We start from the raw sequence: 25126 nt of genomic DNA, 5'->3' as shown, positions 1-25126 counted from the left end.
TCTGCAGTGATTTTGGAGTCCAGAAAAATAAAGTCTAACACTGTTTTCACTGTTTCCCCATCTATTTTCCATGAAGTGATGGGACCAGATACCATGATCTTAGTTTTCTGAATGTTGAGCTTTAAACCAACTTTTTCACTCTCCTCTTTCACTTTCATCAAGAGGCTTAATATTCCTTTTCATACTCTTCTCCATTAAGGTTTATTGCAGGATACTGCATATAGTTCTCTGTGCTATATAGTAGGATGTTACTGTTTATCTATTTTATATATAGTTATTTGTATCCTCTAATCCCAAACTCTTAAATTATCCCTCCCCCACCTCCTTTCCCCTCTGGTAACCATGTTTGTTTTCTATGTCTGCAAGTACGTTTCTGCTTTGTGAATAAGTTCATTTGTGTCATATTTTAGATTCCAAATATAAGCGAACTATCACTTGATAACTGTCTCAGTCTAACTTACTTCACTTAGTATGGTCATCTCTAGGTCCATCCATATTGATGCCAATGGCAACGTTTCATTCTTTTTATGACCAAGTAGTATTCCATTGGGTATACCATATCTTCTTTATTGTTGGGCTGATAGAAGAGGTAATAATCAAAAACGCCTTACATTAAGGGGATATTCCTATTGCTTTTTCTTCTCCAGACTTTAGCCTACTAAGATGGTAAACAAGTTGGCCTTTGGAAAGGCAAGAGAATGGTCTGAGCAAATCAGAAATTCAAGATGCAGATGAATTGGAGCTATAAGAAAGGAAATTCTCATTTAAAAAAAAAAAAAAAGAAAAACACAAACTAAAAGAAAAGGAAAATGGACAGGAGAAGATACCATTAAAGTTTAAGTATCAGATCAGGGCTTATCCCATTATCTGACAAATGTACTCAACAAATATTTAACTAACACCTACTACTGCCAAGCACCAAGGCACAATAAAGATAAGAAACTATGTCCATCTTCAAGGAACTCACAATCTAACAGAAAGATAACTTGTTAAGAAACTATAAAATAATGGCTATACGTCAATATATAATGGACAGAAAGACAGCACAGGGCAAGATCCAATCACCATCTCACTGTGAGACTCTGAAACACCTGAAAAGGAGGTTCCAAAAGATACATCCTAAAATGAACCATGGATCTAAAGTGTAAAACTATCTGGAAGTGATGCCTCACAAAGAATGTGCTATTTCCAGTTTTATTGAAATATAATCATTATATAACATACTGGTTCCAAAGTACCCAACATAATGATTTGGTATATGTACTGCAAAATGATTACCACCATAAGTTTAGCTGACAATCACCTTAAAATTTTTTCCATGCCATGAGAACATTTTTAAGATCTACTGTCTTAGCAAATTTAAAATACCTAATACAGTGTCGTTAACTATAGTCACAATACTACCCATTATATCCCCATAAAGCACACATTTTAATTTCAATACAATTCTGTGCAATAGCTGAATGAACTAAAGATATTTAGACTGAAGAAATGGGGGAAAATAGAACTGTCTTTTAATATCTGGAGAACTGTCAGGAGAGAAAATATATCACTTTGTGTATTCTTTCTCTGAAAACAGAATGAGATCAAAGTAGAATGAGGTCAAGTGAAGTGAAGTGAAGTCGCTCAGTCGTGTCCGACTCTTTGCGACAGGCTCCTCAGTCCATGAGATTTTCCAGGCAAGAATACTGGAGTGGGTTGCCATTTCCTTCTCCAGGGGATCTTCCCGACTCAGGGATTGAACCTGGGTCTCCTGCATTGTAGCAGACGCTTTACCATCTGAGCTACCAGGGAAGCCCTGGTAGAATGAGGTCAAAGTGGTCACTTAAAATAAGAAAAAATTAATACATTTAGCTGATACCTGTTTTGCATGTGGTTGATGAAGTGTTTTTATTTATAAAATTTTAGTCAGAACTGCAGAACAATGGAATTACTTCCTTAAAATTAATGAGCATCCCATAGCTAAAAGAATTTAGGCACACACTAGATAAACCTAAAACAAAAATGCGGAAAAGACTACTTACTTAGTGATCAGCTAGACTAGCTTTTACAGATCTTCCAAAACCATTAATCTCCATGAACCAGTAAGTCACTTACTCTCTTATGTCAGTTCTCACATCTATAATGTGGGGATCCAGGTTCTGGCTATCTCAAGGTAACATGAAAATAAGTAAGTCAATGAGTATAAAAGGGCAGGGGCAGAAGTGGGGCAGGATCAGGAGAGGAAACTATAGCATGAATCTGTCACTGGTAGAAAAGGAGAGAACTCTTCAGCTAACTGAAGACCAAAACCCCACCTTTGTGCTCAAGATTGCATATTCCTCCAGACACACCATTATTATTCCTGCTTCTGTGCTTTTCCTTGCCTAGAATAAACTCCTATGTCCACATGACATATTTTAACTCATAGCCTGGTTATTTCATTTCCTGAAATATTTCATAGCCTGGTTCCTCTGTAATCTTTCCTAATCACTCTCATAACTCTATTTATTCCCTTTTCATATTTCCAAGTCACCCAATAAAACTGAATTGCTTCTTTTTCAACAATCTCACAGCACTCTGTATGTATTTTCATAACTGACACTGTTTTATTGGAAAGATCATGAATTCTAGAATTGTTTAAGACTAAATCTGTGGTTCAGGAATTCTCTGAGCCTCAGTTTATTCCTCTTCAAAACAGTTATAATAACATCTGCCTTACAGTATTGTTGTAAGGGTTGTACAGCAATTAAGTATAGTCAACATAGTAGCTGATATACAGTAGGTAATGTATGTTTGTGTGTGTGCATGTGTGTAAATGAATGAATAGATAGATAAATGTCCTTTTTTCTATGTCTTCTTCCTCTCTCTATCCAAACAGATGATGGAGTTTTCTGGGATAAGGAATTCCTTATTTATACATAGCCCAAGACCTTAGCATAATATTAAGCATAAAGTAATCAGCAAACACCTATAATAAAATGACCCATTCTAATTGCACAGAAGTCTTTTGAAATTTACTTCCTAATTTTCAGCAGTAATTGCTAAACATGAGACCCTGGGAAAGTACAACATTATTTACTATTGCTATTATCTCATTTTATTGCACTCTGCAGGTTATTTCCTTTCTTAAAAATTGAAGGTCTGTGGCAACCAGGAAATCTACTGGTGCCATTTTTCCATCAACATTCGCTCATTTCATTCCTATGTCATATTTTGATAAGACTCATGAAACTTCAGACTTCTTCATTACTCTTTTATTTGTTATGGTGATCTGTGATCAAATGACCTCTGATGTTACCAGAGAAATTGTTTGGGGGCACTATGAACAACGCCCATATAAGACTAGAAACTTGATAAATACTGTGTGTACTCTGACTGATCCACCATCAGGCCATTCCCCTTTCTCGTTCCTTGGGTCTCCCTAATCTCTGAGTCACAATAGTATGGAAATTAGGACAATTATTAAACTTACAATGGCCTCCAACTGTTCAAGTGAAAGAAAGGGTCATATATCTCTCACTTTAGAATCAAATGCTGTAAATGATTAAACACAATGAGGAAAGCATGCAGAAAGTCAAGACAGCCCAAAAGCTAGGTAGGCCTTTTTGAACAAACATTATCAAAGTTGTGAAAAGGAAAAGTTCTGAAAGAAAATTAAAAGTGCTATTTCAGTGAATATACAAATGAAAGAAAGTGAAACAGCCATATTTGTGACACAGAGGAAGATTCAGAGGTCTGCACAGATCAAACTAACCACAACAATCCCTTAAGCCAAAGCCTAATTCAGAGAAAGGTCCGAACTCCCTTCAATTCTAAGAAGGTTGAGAGAGGTGACGAAAGTACAAAAGAAAAGTAGGAAGCTAGCAGAGGTTACTTCAAGAAGTTTAAGGAAAGAAGCCATCTCCATAACAAGAAAATCCAAGGTAAAGCTGCAAGTGCTGAGGTAGAAGCTAAGGCAAGTCAGAACATTAGTCAAGATAATTAATGAAGAAGGATACACTAAACAACAGATTCTCATATAGACAAAACAGCCTTATACTGGAAGAAGATTCCACCCAGGGCTTTCACAGCTAGAGAGAAGTCAATGTTGTTGTTCAGTCACTGAGTCATGTCCAACTCCTTGGGACCCGAGGAATTCCAGCACACAGGCTCCCCAACAATGCTTCACTATCTCCTAAAGTTTGCTCAAATTCATGTCCACTGAATTAGCAATGCCATTCAACCATCTCAATCTCTGTCATCCCCTGCTTCTCCTGCCTTCAATCTTTCTCAGCATCAGGTGCTTTTCCTATGAGTCAACTCTTCACATCCAGTGTTGCAAGTACTGGAGCTTCAGGTTCACCATCAGTCCTTCCAATGAATATTCAGGGTTGATTTCCTTTAGGATTAACAGGTTTGATCTCCTCGTAGTCCAAGGGACTCTCAAGAGGCTTCTCAGTCAGTTCAGTAACTCAGTCCTGTCAGACGTTTTGTGACACCATAGACTGCAGCACTGCAAGGCTTGCATGTCCACTCCAACTCCGGGAGCTTACTCAAACTCATGTCCATCGAGTCGGTGATGCCATCCAACCATTTCAACCTCTGTCGTCCCCTTCTCCACCTGCCTTCAATCTTTCCCAGCATCACAGTTTTTTCCAATGAGTCAATTCTTTCCATCAGGTGGCCAAAGTACTGGAGTTTCAGCTTCAGCATCAGTCCTTCCAATGAATATTCAGGACTGATCTCCTTTAGGATGGACTGGTTGAATCTCCTTGCAGTCCAAGGGACTCCCAAGAGTCTTCTCCAACACCACACTTCCAAAGCATCAACTCTTCAGCACTCAGCTTTCTTTATAGTCCAACTCTCATATCCATACATGACTACTGGAAAAACCATAGCTTTGACTACACTCACCTTTGTCAGCAAAGTGATGTCTCTGCTTTTTAATAACTTTTCTTCCAAGGAGCAAGTGTCTTTTAACTTCATGGCAGCAGTCACCATCTGCAGTGATTTTGGAGCCAAAGAAAATAAAGTCTGTCACTGTTTCCATTGTTTCCCCATTTATTTGCCATGAAGTGATGGGACCAAACGCCATGATCTTAAGTTTTCTGAATGTTGAGTTTTAAGCCAACTTTTTCACTCTCCTCTTTTACTTTAATCAAGAGGCTCTTTAGTTCTTCTTCACTTTCTACCGTAAGAGTGGTATCATCTGCATATCTGAGGTTACTGACATTTCTCTTTGGAGATATTGATCAGATCAGATCAGATCAGTCGCTCAGTCATGTCCAACTCTTTGCGACCTCATGAATCACAGCACGCCAGGCCTCCCTGTCTATCACCAACTCCCGGAGTTCACTCAGACTCACGTCCATCGAGTCAGTGATGCCATCCAGCCATCTCATCCTCTGTCGTCCCCTTCTCCTCCTGCCCCCAATCCCTCCCAGCATCAGAGTCTTTTCCGATGAGTCAACTCTTCGCATGAGGTGGCCAAAGTACTGGAGTTTCAGCTTTAGCATCAGTCCTTCCAAAGAAATCCCAGGGCTGATCTCCTTCTGAATGGACTGGCTGGATCTCCTTGCAGTCCAAGGGACTCTCAAGAGTCTTCTCCAACACCACAGTTCAAAAGCATCCATTCTTCAGCGCTCAGCCTTCTTCACAGTCCAACTCTCACATTCATACATGACCACAGGCAAAACCATAGCCTTGACTAGATGAACCTTTGTTGGCAAAGTAACGTCTCTGCTTTTGAATATGCTATCTAGGTTGGTGATAACTTTCCTTCCAAGGAGTAAGCATCTTTTAATTTCATGGCTGCAGTCACCATCTGCAGTGATTTTGGAGCCCAGAAAAATAAAATCTGACACCATTTCCACTATTTCCCCATCTATTTCCCATGAAGTGATGGGACCGGATGCCATGATCTTCGTTTTCTGAATGTTGAGCTTTAAGCCAACTTTTTCACTCTCCACTTTCACCTTCATCAAGAGGCTTTTTAGTTCCTCTTCACTTTCTGCCATAAGGGTGGTGTCATCTGCATATCTGAGGTTATTGATATTTCTCCCGGCAATCTTGATTCCAGCTTGTGCTTCTTCTAGTCCAGTGTTTCTCATGATGTACTCTGCATATAAGTTAAATAAACAGGGTGACAATATACAGCCTTGACGAACTCCTTTTCCTATTTGGAACCAGTCTGTTGTTTCATGTCCAGTTCTAACTGTTGCTTCCTGACCTGCATGCAAATTTCTCAAGAGGCAAATCAGGTGTTCTGGTATTCCCATCTCTTTCAGAATTTTCCACAGTTTATTGTGATCCATACAGTCAAAGCCTTTGGCATAGTCAATAACGCAAAAATAGATGTTCTTCTGGAGCTCTCTTGCTTTTTCCATGATCCAGCGGATGTTGGCAAATTGATACTTCTATGAAAAGTATCACGCGAAATGCTAGGCAATCTTCATTTCAGCTTGTGCTTCATCCAGCCCATTATTTTGCATGATACTCTGCATACACATTAAATAAGCAGGGTGACAATATATAGCCTTGATGTACTCCTTTCCCAATTTGGAACCAATCCATTGTTCCATGGCTGGTTCTAATGGTTGCTTCTTGACCTGCATACAGATTTCTAATGATGCAGGTCAGGTGGTCTGGAATTCTTATCTCTTGAGGAATTTTCCAGTTTGTTGTGATTCACACAGTCTAACATTAGCGTAGTCAATAAAGCAGAAGTAGATGTTTTTCTGGAACTCTCTTGCTTTTTCAATGATCCAACAGATGTTGGCAATTTGATCTCTGGTTCCTCTGCCTTTTCTAAATCCAACTGGAATATCTGGAAGTTCTTGGTGCACACACTGTTGAAGCTTGGCTTAGAGAATTTTGAGTGTAACTTTGCTAACCAGTGAGGTAAGTGCAACTTGTGCAGTAGACTGGCATTCTTTGGCATTGCCTTTCCTTGGAATTGGAATGAAAACTGACCTTTTCCAGTTCTGTGGCCATTGCTGAGTTTTCCAAATTTGCTGGCATATTGAGTGCAGTACTTTCACAGCATCATCTTTTAGGATTTGTAATAGCTCAACTGGAATTCCATCACCTCCACTAGCTGTGTTCGTAGTGATGCTTCCTAAGGCCCACTTGACTTCACATTCCAGAATGATTGGCTCTAGGTGAGTGATCACGCCACTGTGGTTATCTGGGTCATTAAGATCTTTTGTTGTATAGTTCTTCTATGTATTCTTGCCACCTCTTCTTAATATTCTCTGCTTCTGTTAGGTCCATACCATTTCTGTCCTTGATTGTGCCGATCTTAGCATGAAATGCTCCCTAGGTATCTCTAATTTTTCTTGAAGAGATCTTTAGTCTTTCCCATTGTATTGTTTTCCTCTATTTCTTTGCATTGATCACTGAGGAAAGCTTTCTTATCTCTCCTTGCTAAGAGTCTTCTCCAGTACCACAATTTGAAAGCATCAATATTTTGGCACTCAGCCTTCTTTATGGTCCAACTCTTACATCCTCACATGACTACTGGAAAAACCATAGCTTTGACTAGACAGACCTTTGTCAGCAAAGTGATACCTCTGATTTTTAATATGCTGTCTGGGTTTGTCATAGCTTTTCTTCCAAGGAGCAAGCGTTTTTTAATTTCATGGGTGCAGTCACTATCCACAGTGATTTTGGAGACATCAATGCCTCACTACAAAGCTACAAAGGACAGGCTGACTCTCTTGTTGGGGGCTAATGCCACCAATAGTCATTTTATCATTCTGAAAATCCTAGTACCATTAAGAATCACAGTAAATCTGTGATAGCACACTCTGTTTGTGCTCTATAAATGGAACAACAAAACCTGGATGAAAACAGATCTGATAACATATTTGCTGAATATTTTAAGCCCACTGTTGAGTTCCTACTGTTCAGAAAAAAAAGATTCTTTCCAAATTATTTCTCTCCACTGACAACACACCTGGTCTTAAAAGAGCTCTGATGGAGATGTACAAAGAGATTCATATTGTTTTCATGCCTGCCAACACAACATTTATTCCTCAGCCTATGGATGAAAGAAAGAGTCACTCCAAATTTCAAGTCTTACTTTTTGAGACATACATTTCATATGGCTATAGCTGCCATAGATGATAATTCCTCTGATGGATCTGAGCAAAGTAAATTCAAAGCCTTCTGGAAAAGATTCACCATTCTAGATGCCATAAAGGATAGTCATGATTCATGGGAAGAGGTCAAAATGTGAACATTAACAGGAGTTTGAAAGAAGTGGATTTTAACCATCATGGATGACTTTGTGGAGTTCAAGACTTCAGCAGAGGAAGTAACTGCCAATGTGGTACAAATAGGAAGAGAACCAGAATCAGAAGTAGAGCCTGAAGATATGACTGAATTGTTGCCATCTCATGGGAAAACTTGAACAAATGAAGAGCTGCTTATAATGCATGAGCAAAGAGTAGTTTTTTGAGATAAAATCTACTACTAGTGAAGATGTAGTGAAGATGCTGAAATGACAACAAAGGACTTAGAATATTACATAACCTTAGTTGATAAAGCAGTGGCAGGGACTGAGAAGATTCATTCCAATTTTGAAAGAAGTTCACTGTGGGTAAAATGCTATCAAAGAGCATCACACACTACAGAGAAATCATTTGTGAAAAGAAGAGTCAATTGATGTGGAAAACTTCACTGTTGTCTTATTTTAAGAAACTGTCACAGGCAAGCCAACCTTCAGCAACTGACACCCTAATCAATCAGCATTCATCAGCACTGAGATAAGATCCTCAACCAGCAAAAAGATTATGACTCGCCAAAGGCATAAATGATGACTAGCAAATTTTAGCAGTATTTTTAAGGAATGTGGATTATTTTCTTAGACATAATACTGCTGCACATTTAAAACACTACAATACAGTATAAACAAATTTTTAATGCACTGGGAAAGCAAAAAGTACATGTAACTTGTTTTATTGTGACAGTCACTTCATTGTAGTAGTCTTGGAACCAAACCCATAATATCTCCAAGGTATGCTTATACAAGTATGTGCAACCCATTACTATGTATGATTATTCCTTTAAAAAGGAAAAAAGTTATTTTACAATCTTTCAAAGGAAGATGATAGGGAACTATCAGAGGAAGAGGAGATTGAAAGATGAATGGAAGAAAATAAAGATGGTAGAAAACATAACTCTATGCTTCTGATCTTCACTCTGCCTTGCTATGAAGATATGACAACAAAAGTCACATGAGGAATGAAAGTAACTGAGTAAACATTATTTCCAGATAAAGACATTTTATAAAATGTCAAACTTAAACCACACATCAAACTGACAATTGCATGGATTTAAGAATCAGAGGTGGCTCAGACAGTAAAGATTTCATTCACAATGCAGGAGACCAGGTTCGAACTCTGGGTTGGGAAGATCCCCTGGAGAAGGGAACGGTCACCCATTCCAGTACTCTTGCCTGGAGAATTCCATGGACAGAGCTCCGGCGGGCTACAGGCAAAGAGTTGGACATGACTGAGCAACTAACACTTTTGACACTTTTACTTTTGAAGAATCAGAGAGGGAAGGTACTCATTTTGTTCTTTATATACATCTCTATTTTAAAAATGTTTACTAAAGCACAGTATCTAAAAATGTGGGGCTAAATTTTTAAAAAATTCTAACGCATAAATAAAAATAAATTATGCAGAGTAAGACCAGCATGGGATGATGCTTATTTAGACTTTAAATTGACTTTATATGATGTATATAACTCAAATCATTATGCTTCACACCTTAAACAGTGCTCTATGTCAATTATAACTCAATAAAACTTGAAAAATGATTTTATAAATAATTTGGAGTACATAATTGTTAACATGGTGACAACAGACATGAGTTTGCTGATGGACCAAAGAAAAATATTACTAATAGACAACATTTGCTATCTTTCCTTTTCAAAAGTACAAGCTATGATCAGTTCTCTTGCTTCATGCTGATTCATATATGTGAGGCAAAAAAGGTTGCTACTATTTCTTTCCACATATACTGATAACAACAACAAAATTACAGAGTTTATCTGCATTTAAGAGTCAAGACCAGAAAACAAGTTCATATATTCAAGACAAAATCTGGTTTGAAATATTCCAAACTATTTTTTTAGGTTCAAATGCACTTGGTAAATGTTTTAACTCTTTCCATACTCAATCAAACACTTTTACACCAAAATGGCATCCAACATAATAAAAGGATTAAAAGCTCTTAAGAAAGAAGATTTAAAAAAAAATAAATAAGGCAAATGGTTCAGCTCACAACAAACCCATTTTTCTGCTATACTCCAGAAATGGAACTTAAGGCTATGCTGAACAGGCCCAACAAAAGCAGGTTTGCAGACAGATTTTATGGAACAAACTGTATTGAACAAATACCTGTATGTCCATTGCTAGATCTTAGACATAAAAATATACAATATTTCCTATCTTCAAGGTGACACTACTTCACACTAGACAGTATTACTGCTTTAAAATAATTCTTTTAGTTTATTCAAGAAAATCCAGAACAATTTTGTAATAAAATGAAACTACAGTAATAAAAAGGACACAAAAATATTAACAGACCAATACAATTACCACTAGGTGTCACTCTGATATAAAGTTCTTGGCTGCCTTTAGGCTTACTTTTATATTTTGTAAAGTCTTCCTGGTAATAACATGGGAATGGCATTATCTTATTTAGTATCTTTCTGTACTTTAGTATTTATTTACATATATATATATAGAGAGAGAGAGAGATACAGGAAAAGTAGTATTTATCCAACTTCTTAATAACAGTAACATGGCCAACAGCTAAAAACTAACAATTATAAGTCACATAAAATTTCATGTGTCTATTTTTTAAATTTCCTGCAGTAGATGAATTAATGTGCATACAAATTTATACACATGCTTATTTACTGAGACATACATATTCTCAACTGATCTGCTGCTGCTGCTGCTAAGTCGCTTCAGTCGTGTCCAATGCCAAACATTGCGTTTAGAGGAAGAATTCAGAGACAAAAAAAGAACATGGTCTCTGAGTTTGAGAAGTTAATATTCACAAGGGAAAACCAAAACACAAAAAAAGAGTAAGATGTTTTAAAATCCATTTTGAAAGTATACACAAAATTTTATGATATCATAGGAGATGAATCAAAGTAACTATGTCAACAGTGGTTAGGAAGGGCTTCATAAATAGGGAGATGTTTACTCATGGTATTGAAAGATGAGTGTAAGCTTTCCAGAAAACTAAAACAAGAAAGAAGAAAGTCAAACAGAATATAGAAAGTAAGGTACCAACAAAGGATATGAGGAGATTTAGAAAGATTATAAAAGATCACCATAGGAAAACTATGTAAGATACAGAATAGTGGAAGGAAGAAACTGAAAGAATAGAAATAGAGGGAGGAATTGTTACAGTAACTAATGAAAGAAATTAATTCTTGAACTGCAACATAAGGAATCAAAATAAAGGAGGAATTCAAGTGATACCATGAAACTAAAAGAACTTAATCAAAAGCAGTGAAAAAAATGAAAGAAAAAAAAAAACTTCCAACAATTCCAAATATCCCTGAGTGTGCCTTCCACAGTGATGCATATCAACAAACCAACAATGAACAAAGAAAACATCCATGATGTGATTATTTAACTGGTATATAATTCATAATAAGAGAATAACTATAATCCAGAACAAATAAAAAATTGGAATAGTATAGACAAGTAGTAGAAAGATACATATCATACAATAATAGTATCTGGCTTACAATTTATTTGGAATCAAGTTTCATTTATAAAATGTATGTAGCTACTTAAATTGTATTTGTTTTCTTTTTTAAGTTTTTTTTTAATTTATTTTTTAAATTTACAATATTATATTGGTTTTGCCATACATCAACATGAATCCACCACAGGTATACATGTGTTCCCCATCCTGAATCCTCCTCCCTCCGCCCTCCCCGTACCATCCCTCTGAGTCGTCCCAGTGCAACAGCCCCAAGCATCCAGTATCATTCATCAAACCTGGACTGGCAACTCATTTCATATACGATATTATTCATGTTTCAATGCCATTCTCCCAAATCATCCCACCCTCTCCCTCTCCCACAGAGCCCACAAGACTGTTCTATACATCAGTGTCTCTAGTACTCTTGCCTGGAAAATCCCATGGACAGAGGAGCCTGGTAGGCTGCAGTCCATGGGGTCACTAAGAGTCAGACATGACTCAGCGACTTCCCTTTCACTCCTCACTTTCCTGCATTGGAGAAGGAAATGGCAACCCACTCCAGTGTTCTTGCCTGGAGAATCCCAGGGACGGGGGAGCCTGGTGGGCTTCTGTCTATGGGGTTGCACAGAGTCGGACACGACTAAAGCGACTTAGCAGCAGCAGCATACAGGATTATAGAGAAGGTAATGGCACCCCACTCCAGTACTTTTGCCTGGAAAATCCCATGGATGGAGGAGCCTGGTAGGCTGCAGTCCAAATGAATGATAACACAAATGCTTCTACTCTATCATACTTCAGTAGAAGTCCATTTTTACAGTAAATTAAAAGACTAAGAGTTTACAAAATGTGACCCCTAGAAACTCGATCATATATTTCTATAACAAAGCTTTAAAACAGTTCACATTCTCCAAACTAGGATAGAATTAAAGTATAATTTTAACATATATAATCGAGAAGTGAACATTTTCATCACCATCTTTGAAATGAGCAGGGACACAAAACTGACTCCAACTGAGTGAACCAATAAAAAGTGGTTGAAGTGATTAAAATATCCATGAACTTTCACCATATCCCAAATACTTCAACAACAAAAAAGTGAAGTCGCTCAGGCATGTCTGACTTTTTGCAACCCTATGGACTATAATCCGCCTCCTCCATAGGCTCGTCCTCCATCCATGAGATCTTCAAGGCAAGAATACTGGAGTGGATTGCAATTTTCTTCTCCAGGGGATCTTCCTGACCCAGGGATAGAACTCAGGTCTCCCACAACAAAAAGAATCAGGTCAATTTGAAAGAGACGCTATTAACTACTCAGTCTCATGCTATACAAAAGCAGTTAAAATTTATTAATACAGAACTGTATTCTAGTATTCTTAAAATAGATGAAAACTTGAGATAATTTTATGATTTAAAAGAAAGTATGATATGACACTGAGTTACTTCTCTAATTACAGTGAATACATTCATCATTATGCTAAGAAAGTAAAGGCCTGCTAATACCCTCCTAATATACCAAGGATAACTTGGCAATATTACTGAAAATACATATGAGCAATAAGCATGATCAATTCTAACTAATTATAATACTCCTGTAAAGATAAATAAAATTATTTTTCAATATCAGTAGATGAGTTTTGTGATTTTAAAAATGCAAGCTCATTTTAAATATCAGCAAAGAGACAGAAAGTATAAAAATTATAAAAACTATAAAAAAGAATCAAACATAAATCCTGGAGCTGAAAAATATAATAAGTGAATTGAACATTTCACTAAAGGGGCTCAACAATAGACTTGATTAACAAAAAGAATCTATGTGCTAGGACATGTCACTTGAAATTATCCAGAGAAATAAAATGAAAGATAAAAAAGACTCAAGAAAGGCCAAAGGCCTTATGGTAATCCATTAACGGACAAATATACACATAATGGGAGCTGCGGAGGGAAGGAGAAAGCAGATTTGAAGAAATAATGGTTGAACACTTCCCAAATATGGGAAAGAAAAGACATTCAGATTCATAAAGCACAAAAGATAACAAGAAGGATGAATCCCAAGAAATCTACATCAAAACACATTAAAATCAAACTGTCAAATTAAAGGATGTGAATGCGTGCATGTGTGCTCAGTCAATCAGTCATGTACAACTCTTTGCAACCCCATGGACTGTAGCCTGCCAGGCTCCTCTGTCCCTGGAATTTTCCAGGCAAGAATATTGGACTGGATAGCCATTTCCTACTCCAGGGGATCTCCCTAATTCAGGGATCAAACCCACATGTCCTGAGTTTCAAGCATTGGCAAGTGGATTCTTTACAACTGAGTCACCTGGCAATTAAAGGATAAAGAGAAATGTGAAAACAGCAAGAGAAAAGCTTGTCACATAAAGGGTACCCTCACAAGACTATCAGCTAATATTTCTCAGTAGAAACCTTTCCAGTCGAAAGAAAGTAGAATAATATATTCAAAGTTCTGAAAGAACAAAACCACCAAACAAGAATACTATGGCCAGCAAAATTATCCTTCAAATATTAAGGCAGAATAAAGACTTCACCAGATAAACAAAAGCTGAGAGAGTTCATCAACAGTAAGCCAACCTAATAAGAAATGCTAAAGAGAGTACTCTAAGTTCCAAAAAGAAGACACTATATAGAAACAAACCACAGAATATTTTAACAGTGGTACTTAAAACACTTAATCTGAGAGAGGAGTTAAAAGACAAAAGTGCAAAAAATAAGTATAACTAAAAATATGTTAATGTATACATAATATGAAAAGATGCAATTTATGAATCAGTAACAAAAACAGGCAGGTCAGGTGGTCTGGTATTCCCATCTCTTGAAGAATTTTCCAAAGTATGCTGTGATCCACACAGTCAAAGGCTTTGGCATGGTCAATAAAACAGAAATAGATGCTTTTCTGGAACTCTCTTGTTTTTTTGATGATCCAACGGATGTCAGCCTCTTGAGAAATCTGTATGCAGGTCAGGAAGCAACAGTTGGAACTGGACATGGAACAGACTAGTTCCAAATCGGGAAAGGAATATGTCAAGACTGTATATTGTCACCCTGCTTATTTAGTTTATATGCAGAGTACATCATGAGAAATGCTGGGCTGGATGAAGCACAAACTGGACAAGATTGCTGGGAGAAATATCAATAACCTCAGATATGCAGATGATACCACCCTTATGGCAGAAAGTGAAGAAGAACTAAAGAACCTCTTGATGAAAGGGAAAGAGGAGAGTGGAAAAGATGGCTTAAAGCTCAACATTCAGAAAACTAAGATCATGGCATCTGGTCCCATCACCTAATGGCAAATAGGGAAACAGTGGGAAAGTGATAGACTTATTTTTGGGGGGAACTCCAAAACCACTGCAGATGGTGATTGCAGCCATGAAATTAAAAGACGCTTGCTCCTTGGAAGTAAAGTTATGACCAACCTAGACAGCATATTAAAAAGCAGAGACTACTTTGCCAACAAAGGTCCGTCTAGTCAAAGCTATGGTTTTACCACTAGTCATGTATGGATGTGAGAGTTGGATTATAAAGAAAGCTGAGCACGAAAGAATTGATGCTCTTGAACTGTGGTGTTGGAGAAGACTCTTGAGAGTCCCTTGGACTGCAAGGAGATCCAACCAGTCCATCCTAAAGGAAATCAGTCCTGAATATTCACTGGAAGGACTGATGCTAAAGATGATACTCCAATACTCTGGCCACCTGATGCAAAGAACTGACTCATTTGAAAAGACCCTGATACTGGGAAAGATTGAAGGAGGGAGGAGAAGGGGACGACAGAGGATGAGATGGTTGGATGGCATCACCGACTCAATGGACATGAGTTTGACTAAACTCCAGGAGTTGGTGATGGACAGGGAGGCCTGGCATGCTGCAGTCCATGAGGTCGCAAAGAGTTGAACATGACTTAGTGACTGAACTGAAATGAACTGAACAAAAAGAGGAGACAATAAAACAGCAGAGGTTTTGTATATGACTGAAGTTAGGTTAAAATAGATTGTAGTAACTGTAAGATGTCTTATATAAACCCAATGGAAACTACAGAGAAAATACCTAAAGGAGATATACAAAAGAAAATGAAAAGAATCAAAGAATGATACTACCAAAAAAAAAAAAAAAAAAAAATCAACAAAGAAAGACAGTAAAAGAGGAAAAGAGATTAAAAAAGCCACAAGACAGAAATAAACAATTAACAAATAGCAACAGTAAGTTCTTTTCTATCAGTTATTACTTTAAATGTATATGGATAAAACTCTCCAATCAAAAGACACAGACAGGCTAAATGGATTAAAACACAAACTCCAACTATATGCTGTCTATTGTGTGTATGCTCAGTTGTGTCCAAATCTTTGCAACCCCATGGACTACAGCCCATCAGGCTCCTCTGTCCATGGGATTTTCCAGGCAAAGTATTGAAGTGAGTTGCCAAAGGTATCTTCCTGACACAGGAATCAAACCCACGTCTCAGGCATCTCCTGCATTGACAGGTGGATCCTTTACCACTAAGCCACCTGGGAAGCTCATATACTGTCTATAGGAGACTCTAGATTCATGAACACATACAGGCTGAAACTGAAAGAATGAGAAAAGATATTCTGTGTAAATGGTCCAAAAACAGACAACTAGATGAAGGAGATCCCTCGCTCTCCCTATCTCTCCAGCCCACTCCCCCAAACACATACACACACACACTCATGAATACTATTCAGCCATAAAAAAGTACAAAATGCTGTCATCTGCAGAAACATGGACAGATCCAGAGATTATACTTGATGAAATAATACAGAGAAAGACAAATAATATATGATATCACTTATATGTGGAATCTAAAAAATCTAATACAAATGAAAGTATATACAAAAGAGAAAGAGACCCAGAGACAGAAAACAAACTTATGGCTAAAAAGTCGGGGAGAGGGAGCCAGAGAAGAAAAATTAGGAGTATGGGAGTAACACACTACTTGCCTGGAGAATCCCAGGGACGGGGGAGCCTGGCGGGCTGCCGTCTATGGGGTCACACAGAGTCGGACACGACTGAAGCGACTTAGCAGCAGCAGCAGCATACATGAAACAAATAAACTGTACAGCACTGGGAATTACACCCAATACATTTTAATAATCTATAGGGGAACATAATCTACAAAAATACTGAAACACTATACTGCATACCTGAAATTAACACAATACTGTATATCAATTATACTTCAATCTAAGAAAAAAGAAAAAATGTTGTGAGAAAATATTATATAATGATAAAAGAAGCAATTCACCAGGAGGACATATCAATTATGAGCATATATGTACTCAACATCAAAGAATCCAATTTACAAAGCAAACAAGGAAAGAAGCAAGGGGACAAATATATAACAACACAAAAATAGCAGAGGATTTCAATAATGAATAAAACTTCCACAGAGAAGATCAATAAGGACTTGAACAAAAATTGTAGACAAAATGGAATTAACAGACATGTACAAAACGTAACACCCAACAGCACCAGAATACACATCCTCTTAAGCACACATGGAACATGCTCAGGACTGATAATAAATTTAAGAAAAGCATAAAGGAAAGTGCTGCTGACTTTCAGTTTCATTATACTGTGGTTGGAAAACATATGTGGTATGATTTGAGTCTTCTTAAATCCGTTAACTTGTTTGTAACCTAATATGGCAGGATTCCCTGGCAGCTGAGAGGTAAAGAATCCACCTGCAAATGCAGGAGATGCAGGTTTGATCCCTGGGTTGGGAAGATCCTCTGGAAAAGGAAATGGTAACCCACTCTAGTATTCTTGTCTGAGAAATCTCATGGATAGAGAAGACTGGAGGGCTACAGACCATGGGGTCACAAAAGGTGGACATGACTTAGTGACTAAACAACCACCACCACCTAATATGTCCTCTATCCCAGAAAATTTACAAATATGTAGATATTAAACAATGTAATGCTTGAACAACCTATAGGCCAAAGAAGAAATAAAGAGAAGCAGAAAATATCATCAGACAAATGAAAACATAACATTACCAAAACTTATGGAAAGCCGTGCTAAGAGGAAAGTTTCTAGCAATAGATGTCTACATTTTAAAGAGTAGAAAGATCTCAAATAAAAACAATACTAAAATTCATATGGAACCACAAAAGACCCTAAATAGCCAAAACAATCTTGAGAAAGAAGAATGAAACTTAAGCCTTCACACTTACTGACTTCAAGAAATTTTACAAAGTTATCAAAACAGCCCAGGACTTGCATAAAGAAGAGAATAAAATAAAGTCCAGAACAAAACCCACACATAAGTCACATGATCTTTGACAAGGGTACCAAGTCTACATTATAAAGAGTCTCTTTAACAAATAGTGTGGGCAAAATTGGATAGCCACATGCAAAAGAATGAAATTAGACCTTTATCTTATACCATACCCAAGAATTACCTCAAAATGGGTTAAAAATCTGAAATTGCAAAACTCCTAGAAGACAACATAAAGAAAAAACTCCATAATATTTATCTTGGCAATGATTTATTGGATATGACACCAGAAGCATAGACAACAAATAGAAAAATAGACTAGTGGGACTAAATTAAACTAAAAAGCGTCTGTACAGCAAAAGGAATAACAGAGTAAAAGGAACCTACAGGATGGGAAAAAATATTTGCAAACTACATTATCTGCTAAGGGGTTAATATTCAAAACAAAGAAATTTACAACTAAATAGCAATAAAGTTAAATAATCCAATTTAAAACTTGGCAAAGGACTTTAACAGACATTGTATGCAAAGACATACAAATGATCAACAGCTATATAAAAAGATACTCAATCACCATGAACTATAAATCAAAACTACAATGAGATGTCACTCATACATGTTAAGATGGTCATTATAAAAACAAAAACAAAATATCAGAAAATGGCAAGCACTGGTAATGTGGAAAAATCAGAAGGAATACTTGTGTTCTATTGCTGGAAATGTAAAATGTTCAGCCACTATGCAAAAAAGTATAGAAGCTGCTCAAAAATTAGAAACAGAAATACCATATGATCCAGCAAGGCCACTTCTGGGTATTAATCCAGAAGAACACACCTAAAAGTCTATTGACAGAGGAATGGATAAGTTGTTGTTTAGTCCCTAAGTCGTGTCTCATTCTTTGCGACCCCATGGGCTACAGCCCATCATGATTCTCTGTCCATAGTATTTCCCAGGCAAGAATACTGCAATGGGTTGCCATTTCCTTCTCCAGGGGATCTTTCTGACCCAGAGATTGAACCCACGTCTCCTGCACTGCACTGGCAGGCAGATTTTTTTACTGCTGAGCTACTAGGGAAGCTCTAATAGAATATTACTCAGCCACATAAAAGCGTGAAATAATGCCATTTGCAGCACCATTGATGGACCTAGAGATTATCATACTAAGTGAAGTGAGGCAGATATCATATGATATCATTTATATGTGGAATCTACTTTTTAAAAAAAGAAACGAACGTATTTACAAAACAGAAATGAACTTACAGATACTGAAAACAAACTAACAGTTAGCAAAGGGGAAATGGGGAGGGGTGGCAATAAACTAGAACACTGGAATGAATACACATACACTACTATATATAAGATATTAATAGATAACCAAGAAGGATCTACTGTATAGCACAGGGAACTCTACTCAATATTCTGTGATAGCCTATATGAGAAAAGAATCTTAAAAAAAAAAGAATATATATATACATATAACTGAATCACTTTTGCTGTACACCTAAAACTAACACAACATTGTAAATCAACTATACTCCAATAAAATGAAATACAGAAAACAAAAACAAACAAACAAACAAAAAAACAGAGGACACACACACAAAGAATTGAAAGTAGTGTCTAAAGAGATATTTGCAATCCCATGTTCACCGTAGCATTATTTACAATAGCCAAGAGGTGGAAATAACCTAAGTGTCCATAAACAGATGAACAGATAAAACATGGTACATACACACAATATAATATTCAGTTCAGTTCAGTCGCTCAGTCGTGTCCGACTCTTTGCGACCCCATGAATCGCAGCACGCCAGGCCTCCCTGTCCATCACCAACTCCCGGCGTTCACTCAGACTCACGTCCATTGAGTCGGTGATGCTATCCAGCCATCTCATCCTCTGTCATCCCCTTCTCCTCCTGCCCCCAATCCCTCCCAGCATCAGAGTCTTTTCCAATTCGTCAACTCTCTGCATGAGAATGGACTGGTTGGATCTCCTTTCAGTCCAAGGGACTCTCAAGAGTCTTCTCCAACACCACAGTTCAAAAGCATCAATTCTTTGGTGCTCAGCTTTCTTCACAGTCCAACTCTCACATCCATACATGACCACTGGAAAAACCACAGCCTTGACTAGACAGACCTTTGTTGGCAAAGTAATGTCTCTGCTTCTGAATATGCTATCTAGGTTGGTCATAACTTTCCTTCCAAGGAGTAAGTGTCTTTTAACTTCATGGCTGCAATCACCATCTGCAGTGATTTTGGAGCCCAAAAAAATAAAGTCTGACACTGTTTCCACTGTTTCCCCATCTATTTCCCATGAAGTCATGGGACCAGATGCCATGATCTTAGTTTTCTGAATGTTGAGCTTTAAGCCAACTTTTTCACTCTCCTCTTTCCCTTTCATCAAGAGGCTTTTTAGTTCCTCTTCACTTTCTGCCATAAGGGTGGTATCATCTGCATATCTGAGGTTATTGATATTTCTTCCGGCAATCTTGATTCCAGCTTGTGCTTCTTCAAGCCCAGCGTTTCTCATGATGTAATCTGCAAAGAAGTTAAATAAGCAAGGTGATAATATACAGCCTTGACGTAATCCTTTTCCTATTTGGAACCAGTCTGTTGTTCCATGTCCAGTTCTAACTGTTGCTTCCTGACCTGCATATAGGTTTCTCAAGAGGCAGGTCAGACGGTCTGGTATTCCCATCTCTTTCAGAATTTTCCACAGTTTATTGGGATCCACACAGTCAAAGGCTTTGGCATAGTCAATAAAGCAGAAATAGATGTTTTTCTGGAACTCTCTTGCTTGTTCGATGATCCAGCGGGTGTTGGCAATTTGACCTCTGGTTCCTCTGCCTTTTCTAAAACCAGCTTGAACATCTGGAATATTACTCAGCTTTAAAAAAGGAAATCCTGTAATATGTTACAACATGGATGAACCTTGAGGATATCATACTAAGTGAAATAATCCAGAAATACAAATGCTGCGTGATTCCACTTATATAAGGTATTCAAAGTAGTCAAACTCATAGAAGCAGAAAATAGAATGAAAACAGCCAGGGAACTTGGCAGTAGGGGAAAATGGGGAGTTGCTTTTCAGTGGATACAGTTTCACTTCTACAAGTGAAAAAGTTATAAACATTTGCTGTACAACAATGTAGCTACTGTTAATAAAACTATAATGTACATATCTCATTTATATCTGGAGGAATTTAGGCAAAGAAAAGAACAAGTCCAAATGCCTTACTGTGTATAACCTATTCAGTGAACCAAAAGAAGTCCATTACAAGTTGGGCATGGTGAGTAAGAAGGAGAGTGATAACAGATGAAAACTAGAAATGCAGCAGTGTCTGGTCAAGCAGGGACTTACAGGCCATGTTAAAAGACTTGAATTTTATCCTCCAAACAGTGGAAAGTTTCTTAATGGATTTAAGTAAAGGAATAACTATCTGATTAGTTTTAACAGCCTTGCTTTTCTCTTAACGTACTTCAATTAATAAAATTAAATAAGAATCTCCCCAAAAATGAACAAAAGCAAAATTTCAGAAATATCTAAAATTTAGATTTAAGGCAAAATTCTATTAAAATAAAAATACAATTTCTGGTTCTACAACAAACATGGATCAAATAATCTGAATCGAATATGAATTCAACATAGTTTCTCTACAGAATTTTGGTAAAGTTTGTCTTAAAATGGCAGGCATACACTTTGAGTCTCCTTTGAAAGAATAATGCTAAAGCATTTATTCAGCCTCCAGGGAGGGAAAGTAATGGAAAAGTCTTATTTCTGATCTCTCATTAATCAGTATTAAAAATGAGGGCACTTCAGCTAAAAAGTCTGATATCAATGTACTTAATAATTTTGTTATTTTTTTTTAAGCTCTGAGATGTTTGGTTTGTATCTGCCCTGAAACAGCTTCATATACCATTCTGTATATGTAGAACAAAAAACCTTTCTTCTCAAACTTACCTCAATCTCAAGACAGTATTTAAAATTAGAACACAATAATCTATATGGAACAACATCAATCTGGTTTTCTTCCCCCTTCTTGGTATAGCAGTCAACTCAAAAGAAAAGAATATGAGCTGAATGTTTACCTAATAAATTTTTTATCTGTGAAGGCTATATGGCAGGAAAAACCTTACCAACAGTACAGCTGTCTTCCAGTACCACATCAACATTTCTGTCTCTGTACTCAACCCTGAAGTCCAGCATCCGTGGTTGCCTTTCTACAATTTGCCTAGATGGCATTACAGGTCGAAATGCTGAAGAGGAAGAGGGAGCAGGAGCTGGAGCTGGGTGACTTGCTGGATCAAATGCAGGTCCTGATATAGTCTCACCTCCATAGTCACTGAAATATTGACAAAAAAGCATTATCATCAACCAAATCACTACAAATTACCACTAAAGATCTACTCCATACTTGGCTTGTGTTGTTCTTCACATCATATTTATCTACCTGTGCATCAAGGACTAACTTAAGTTCTAATTCTTTCACAAAATCTCTCCCACTGAGTGAAAGCCACCTTACTTTCCCTCTCATAGTAGTATCACACATATTAGTCAATTATTTTTTTGTCTTGTGCTCTTACTATGTTGGTAAAACATCATTTAAACTCTTGTGAATTACAGTATTTTCTTAACCCACTCTGATTTACTTACCCAGTCATTAACTACACTTTCCACAAAATCTATTCTGAAAACTTTACCATTCCTAAACCAAATAAACAAATAACCTTAACCATTCCTTCTAAGAACAATCTTTTCTTCCCATCCCATCCCCAAAGTTCACCTTTCTTCTAGCTAAATTATCCTTCATATCTCAGATTGAATATTTTTCAACTCAGAGCACGTTTTACTACCTCAGACTAGTTCTAACTTCTCACCACTACCAATAATTATGAAGCTCACATTTGTGTTTTTATTGGCCATATCATCTGCCGAGTTCAATACTTTATCACAGGAGATACACATTTAACAAACTAATGAGAGGAGAAATAATTCTAAAGAATTTGGATTTCTTTCTCTGACTTAATGTATATTATATATATATATATATATATAGCCACTGTTTTCCCCCTCAGTAGGAACAGTAGTGGGGGAGCATAAGAAATGCTCCCGTTAAACATCATTATTGTATAACTTTTCTCCAACATAAGAACTATAAGCTCAGTTCTAAAATACTTTTCTTCTCACCCTGAAGCTAAAGTAAATTAATGGGTGGGGGGCTCAAATAGGAACAATGACAAGAATGACCAAAAACAAGCTAGGTTAAGCCTTGTTTATACAATTAAGGAGAAAATATTTATATTTACTTCATATTTTAAAGAATAGAATTAGGATAAGACTAAGAATAGAGTAGAAGAGAACAGAATAGAATAGAAATTATCAGTATGTTTAATAGTTAGAACTAAGTATTGTTTCAAAAAACTTTTGATTCTGGGACATATTTGTAATATGTGTTTTGGATTCCAAATATTTCTCACTGTAGGTCACTGTCAAAAAGTCTTAACATGACTAGGTTAGATCTTAACTGAGTTCAGGCACTCAAGTAATCACTGATTCAAAGACATAAACCTATCCATTCTCCCAGTTGTTACAGTCAAGGAAAGTAATGTGGGAAGGAAGACATGAGAACAGAGAAAATGTCCAAAGCAGGAAGAATGTCACTGCTGGAATCCAAAGTGAGTTTCTAATATCTAAGAACAGAATCTGTGCAACACTTCAGGTATCTAAATGTTGTCACAATGTCTCAGAACCTAAGAAAAACAGTAGCTTAGTCACTGACTTATCGTTTCTTAACTCCAAATTCACCCCTGTATAGTCTTCTGTAATTTAGGAGCTAAGATTTCTGCAAAATTATATTTTTTCTTTAAGGTTTCCTGATAGACTTTGTCAAATAGAGGATACTAGATAGAACTTAGTAACTAGAAGGAGGGCAAGAAAGATTTCCTTCTTCCTGTTTACATGGAAAGCATCACCCTGCAGCTTTCAGTCACATGCTTTTTTTCAGCATTCCTACAATCAGCTTCTTGTCATTCCCCCTGAGATATCAGTTAATGGCTAGACAATAAACATCCCACAGAAGTCTGATCCTCCATTCCAAAGAGCCCATCTGAAATTTAAAGTTCTGTTAATTTCTTACACCTTCAAGTGGTAACTTCCTGAAGCAATGATTATACCTGTTACTTCAGTTTTACTTTTTTGCTCTTTTAGTCCTCCAAACCTGTTTAACTGATCCTACGTTGTGTGCTTAGTCACTCAGTCGTGTCTGACTCTTTGAAACCCCATGGACTGTAGCCCACCAGGCTCGTGGGGTTCTCCAGGCAAAAATACAGGATTCTTGGATTCTGAATTCATGGGAATCTCCAGGAAAGAATTCTGAAGTGGGCAGTCATTCATTCTCCAGGGGATCTTTCTGACCCACAGATTGAACCTGGGTCTCCTGCATTGCAGGCGGATTCTTCACCGTCTGAATACCTCTGTTAAAAATACCCTAGAGTGGTTTCATTTTCTTGATAACGAAGGTGTCCCAGGAAACAGAGGATTCAGGAACTGCCTTGACTATGGTCTTGACCTTCAATGCACTGCTTAGCTCCTTGCCAACGGAAAATGGGATATTAGTGACCCAAGCCATGCACTGGCATAATGATTAACTATCACTATTGAAACAAGTGCCTGAAGGAACCAAATGACGATCTGACCTGACCATTATGGTGGTAATAATGATAACAAGAACTATGAGCAGACTGCTTCTCACTCCAAAGGAGAGCTTACAGAACAGAATGACACACTAGGGGGTTTTAACATTCCATTCATTCATGTTAAGAATGTTACAGAGTTTCTAAAGTGGCACTTTTAAACAAGTTTCTTATCTCTTGTAATCAAAGGTATGATTCTCCTAAAAATCAGACTCAGAATTTAAGTTTTCAGCTTGTAGAGCTATAGTGAAAGTTGAATATACATGCTTTTTAAGTCTCTCTTGTGAAAGTTAAGGCACTGTTGTGGAAGGAGTGAGGACCTAAGATGTGGAATGGGGATGAAAGTGAAAGTTGCTCAGTCATGTCTGACTCTTTGCAATCCCATGGACCGAATAGGGGTCGTATGCTGCTGCTGCTGCTAAGTTGCTTCAGTCGTCTTATGCTTCAGTCGACTCTACGTGACCCCCTAGACAGCAGCCCACC

General features: G+C 37.3%; 1 protein-coding gene across 1 annotated transcript in view; it reads right to left on the bottom strand.

The window, feature by feature from the left end:
- Positions 1 to 25126, bottom strand: part of FAF1 (Fas associated factor 1) — a 505390-nt gene that overhangs the window by 328957 nt on the left and 151307 nt on the right. Inside the window, exon 4 of the mRNA XM_055585945.1 lies at positions 22088 to 22293. Within this exon, the coding sequence (XP_055441920.1) occupies positions 22088 to 22293 (206 nt within the window). The remainder of the gene's footprint in view (positions 1 to 22087; positions 22294 to 25126) is intronic.

Source organism: Bubalus kerabau, chromosome 6 (genome assembly GCF_029407905.1).
Source record: "Bubalus kerabau isolate K-KA32 ecotype Philippines breed swamp buffalo chromosome 6, PCC_UOA_SB_1v2, whole genome shotgun sequence".
Taxonomy (NCBI): domain Eukaryota; kingdom Metazoa; phylum Chordata; class Mammalia; order Artiodactyla; family Bovidae; genus Bubalus; species Bubalus kerabau.
The sequence above is the reverse complement of the archived record's forward strand: the minus strand, read 5'-3'. Positions and strand labels throughout refer to the sequence as shown.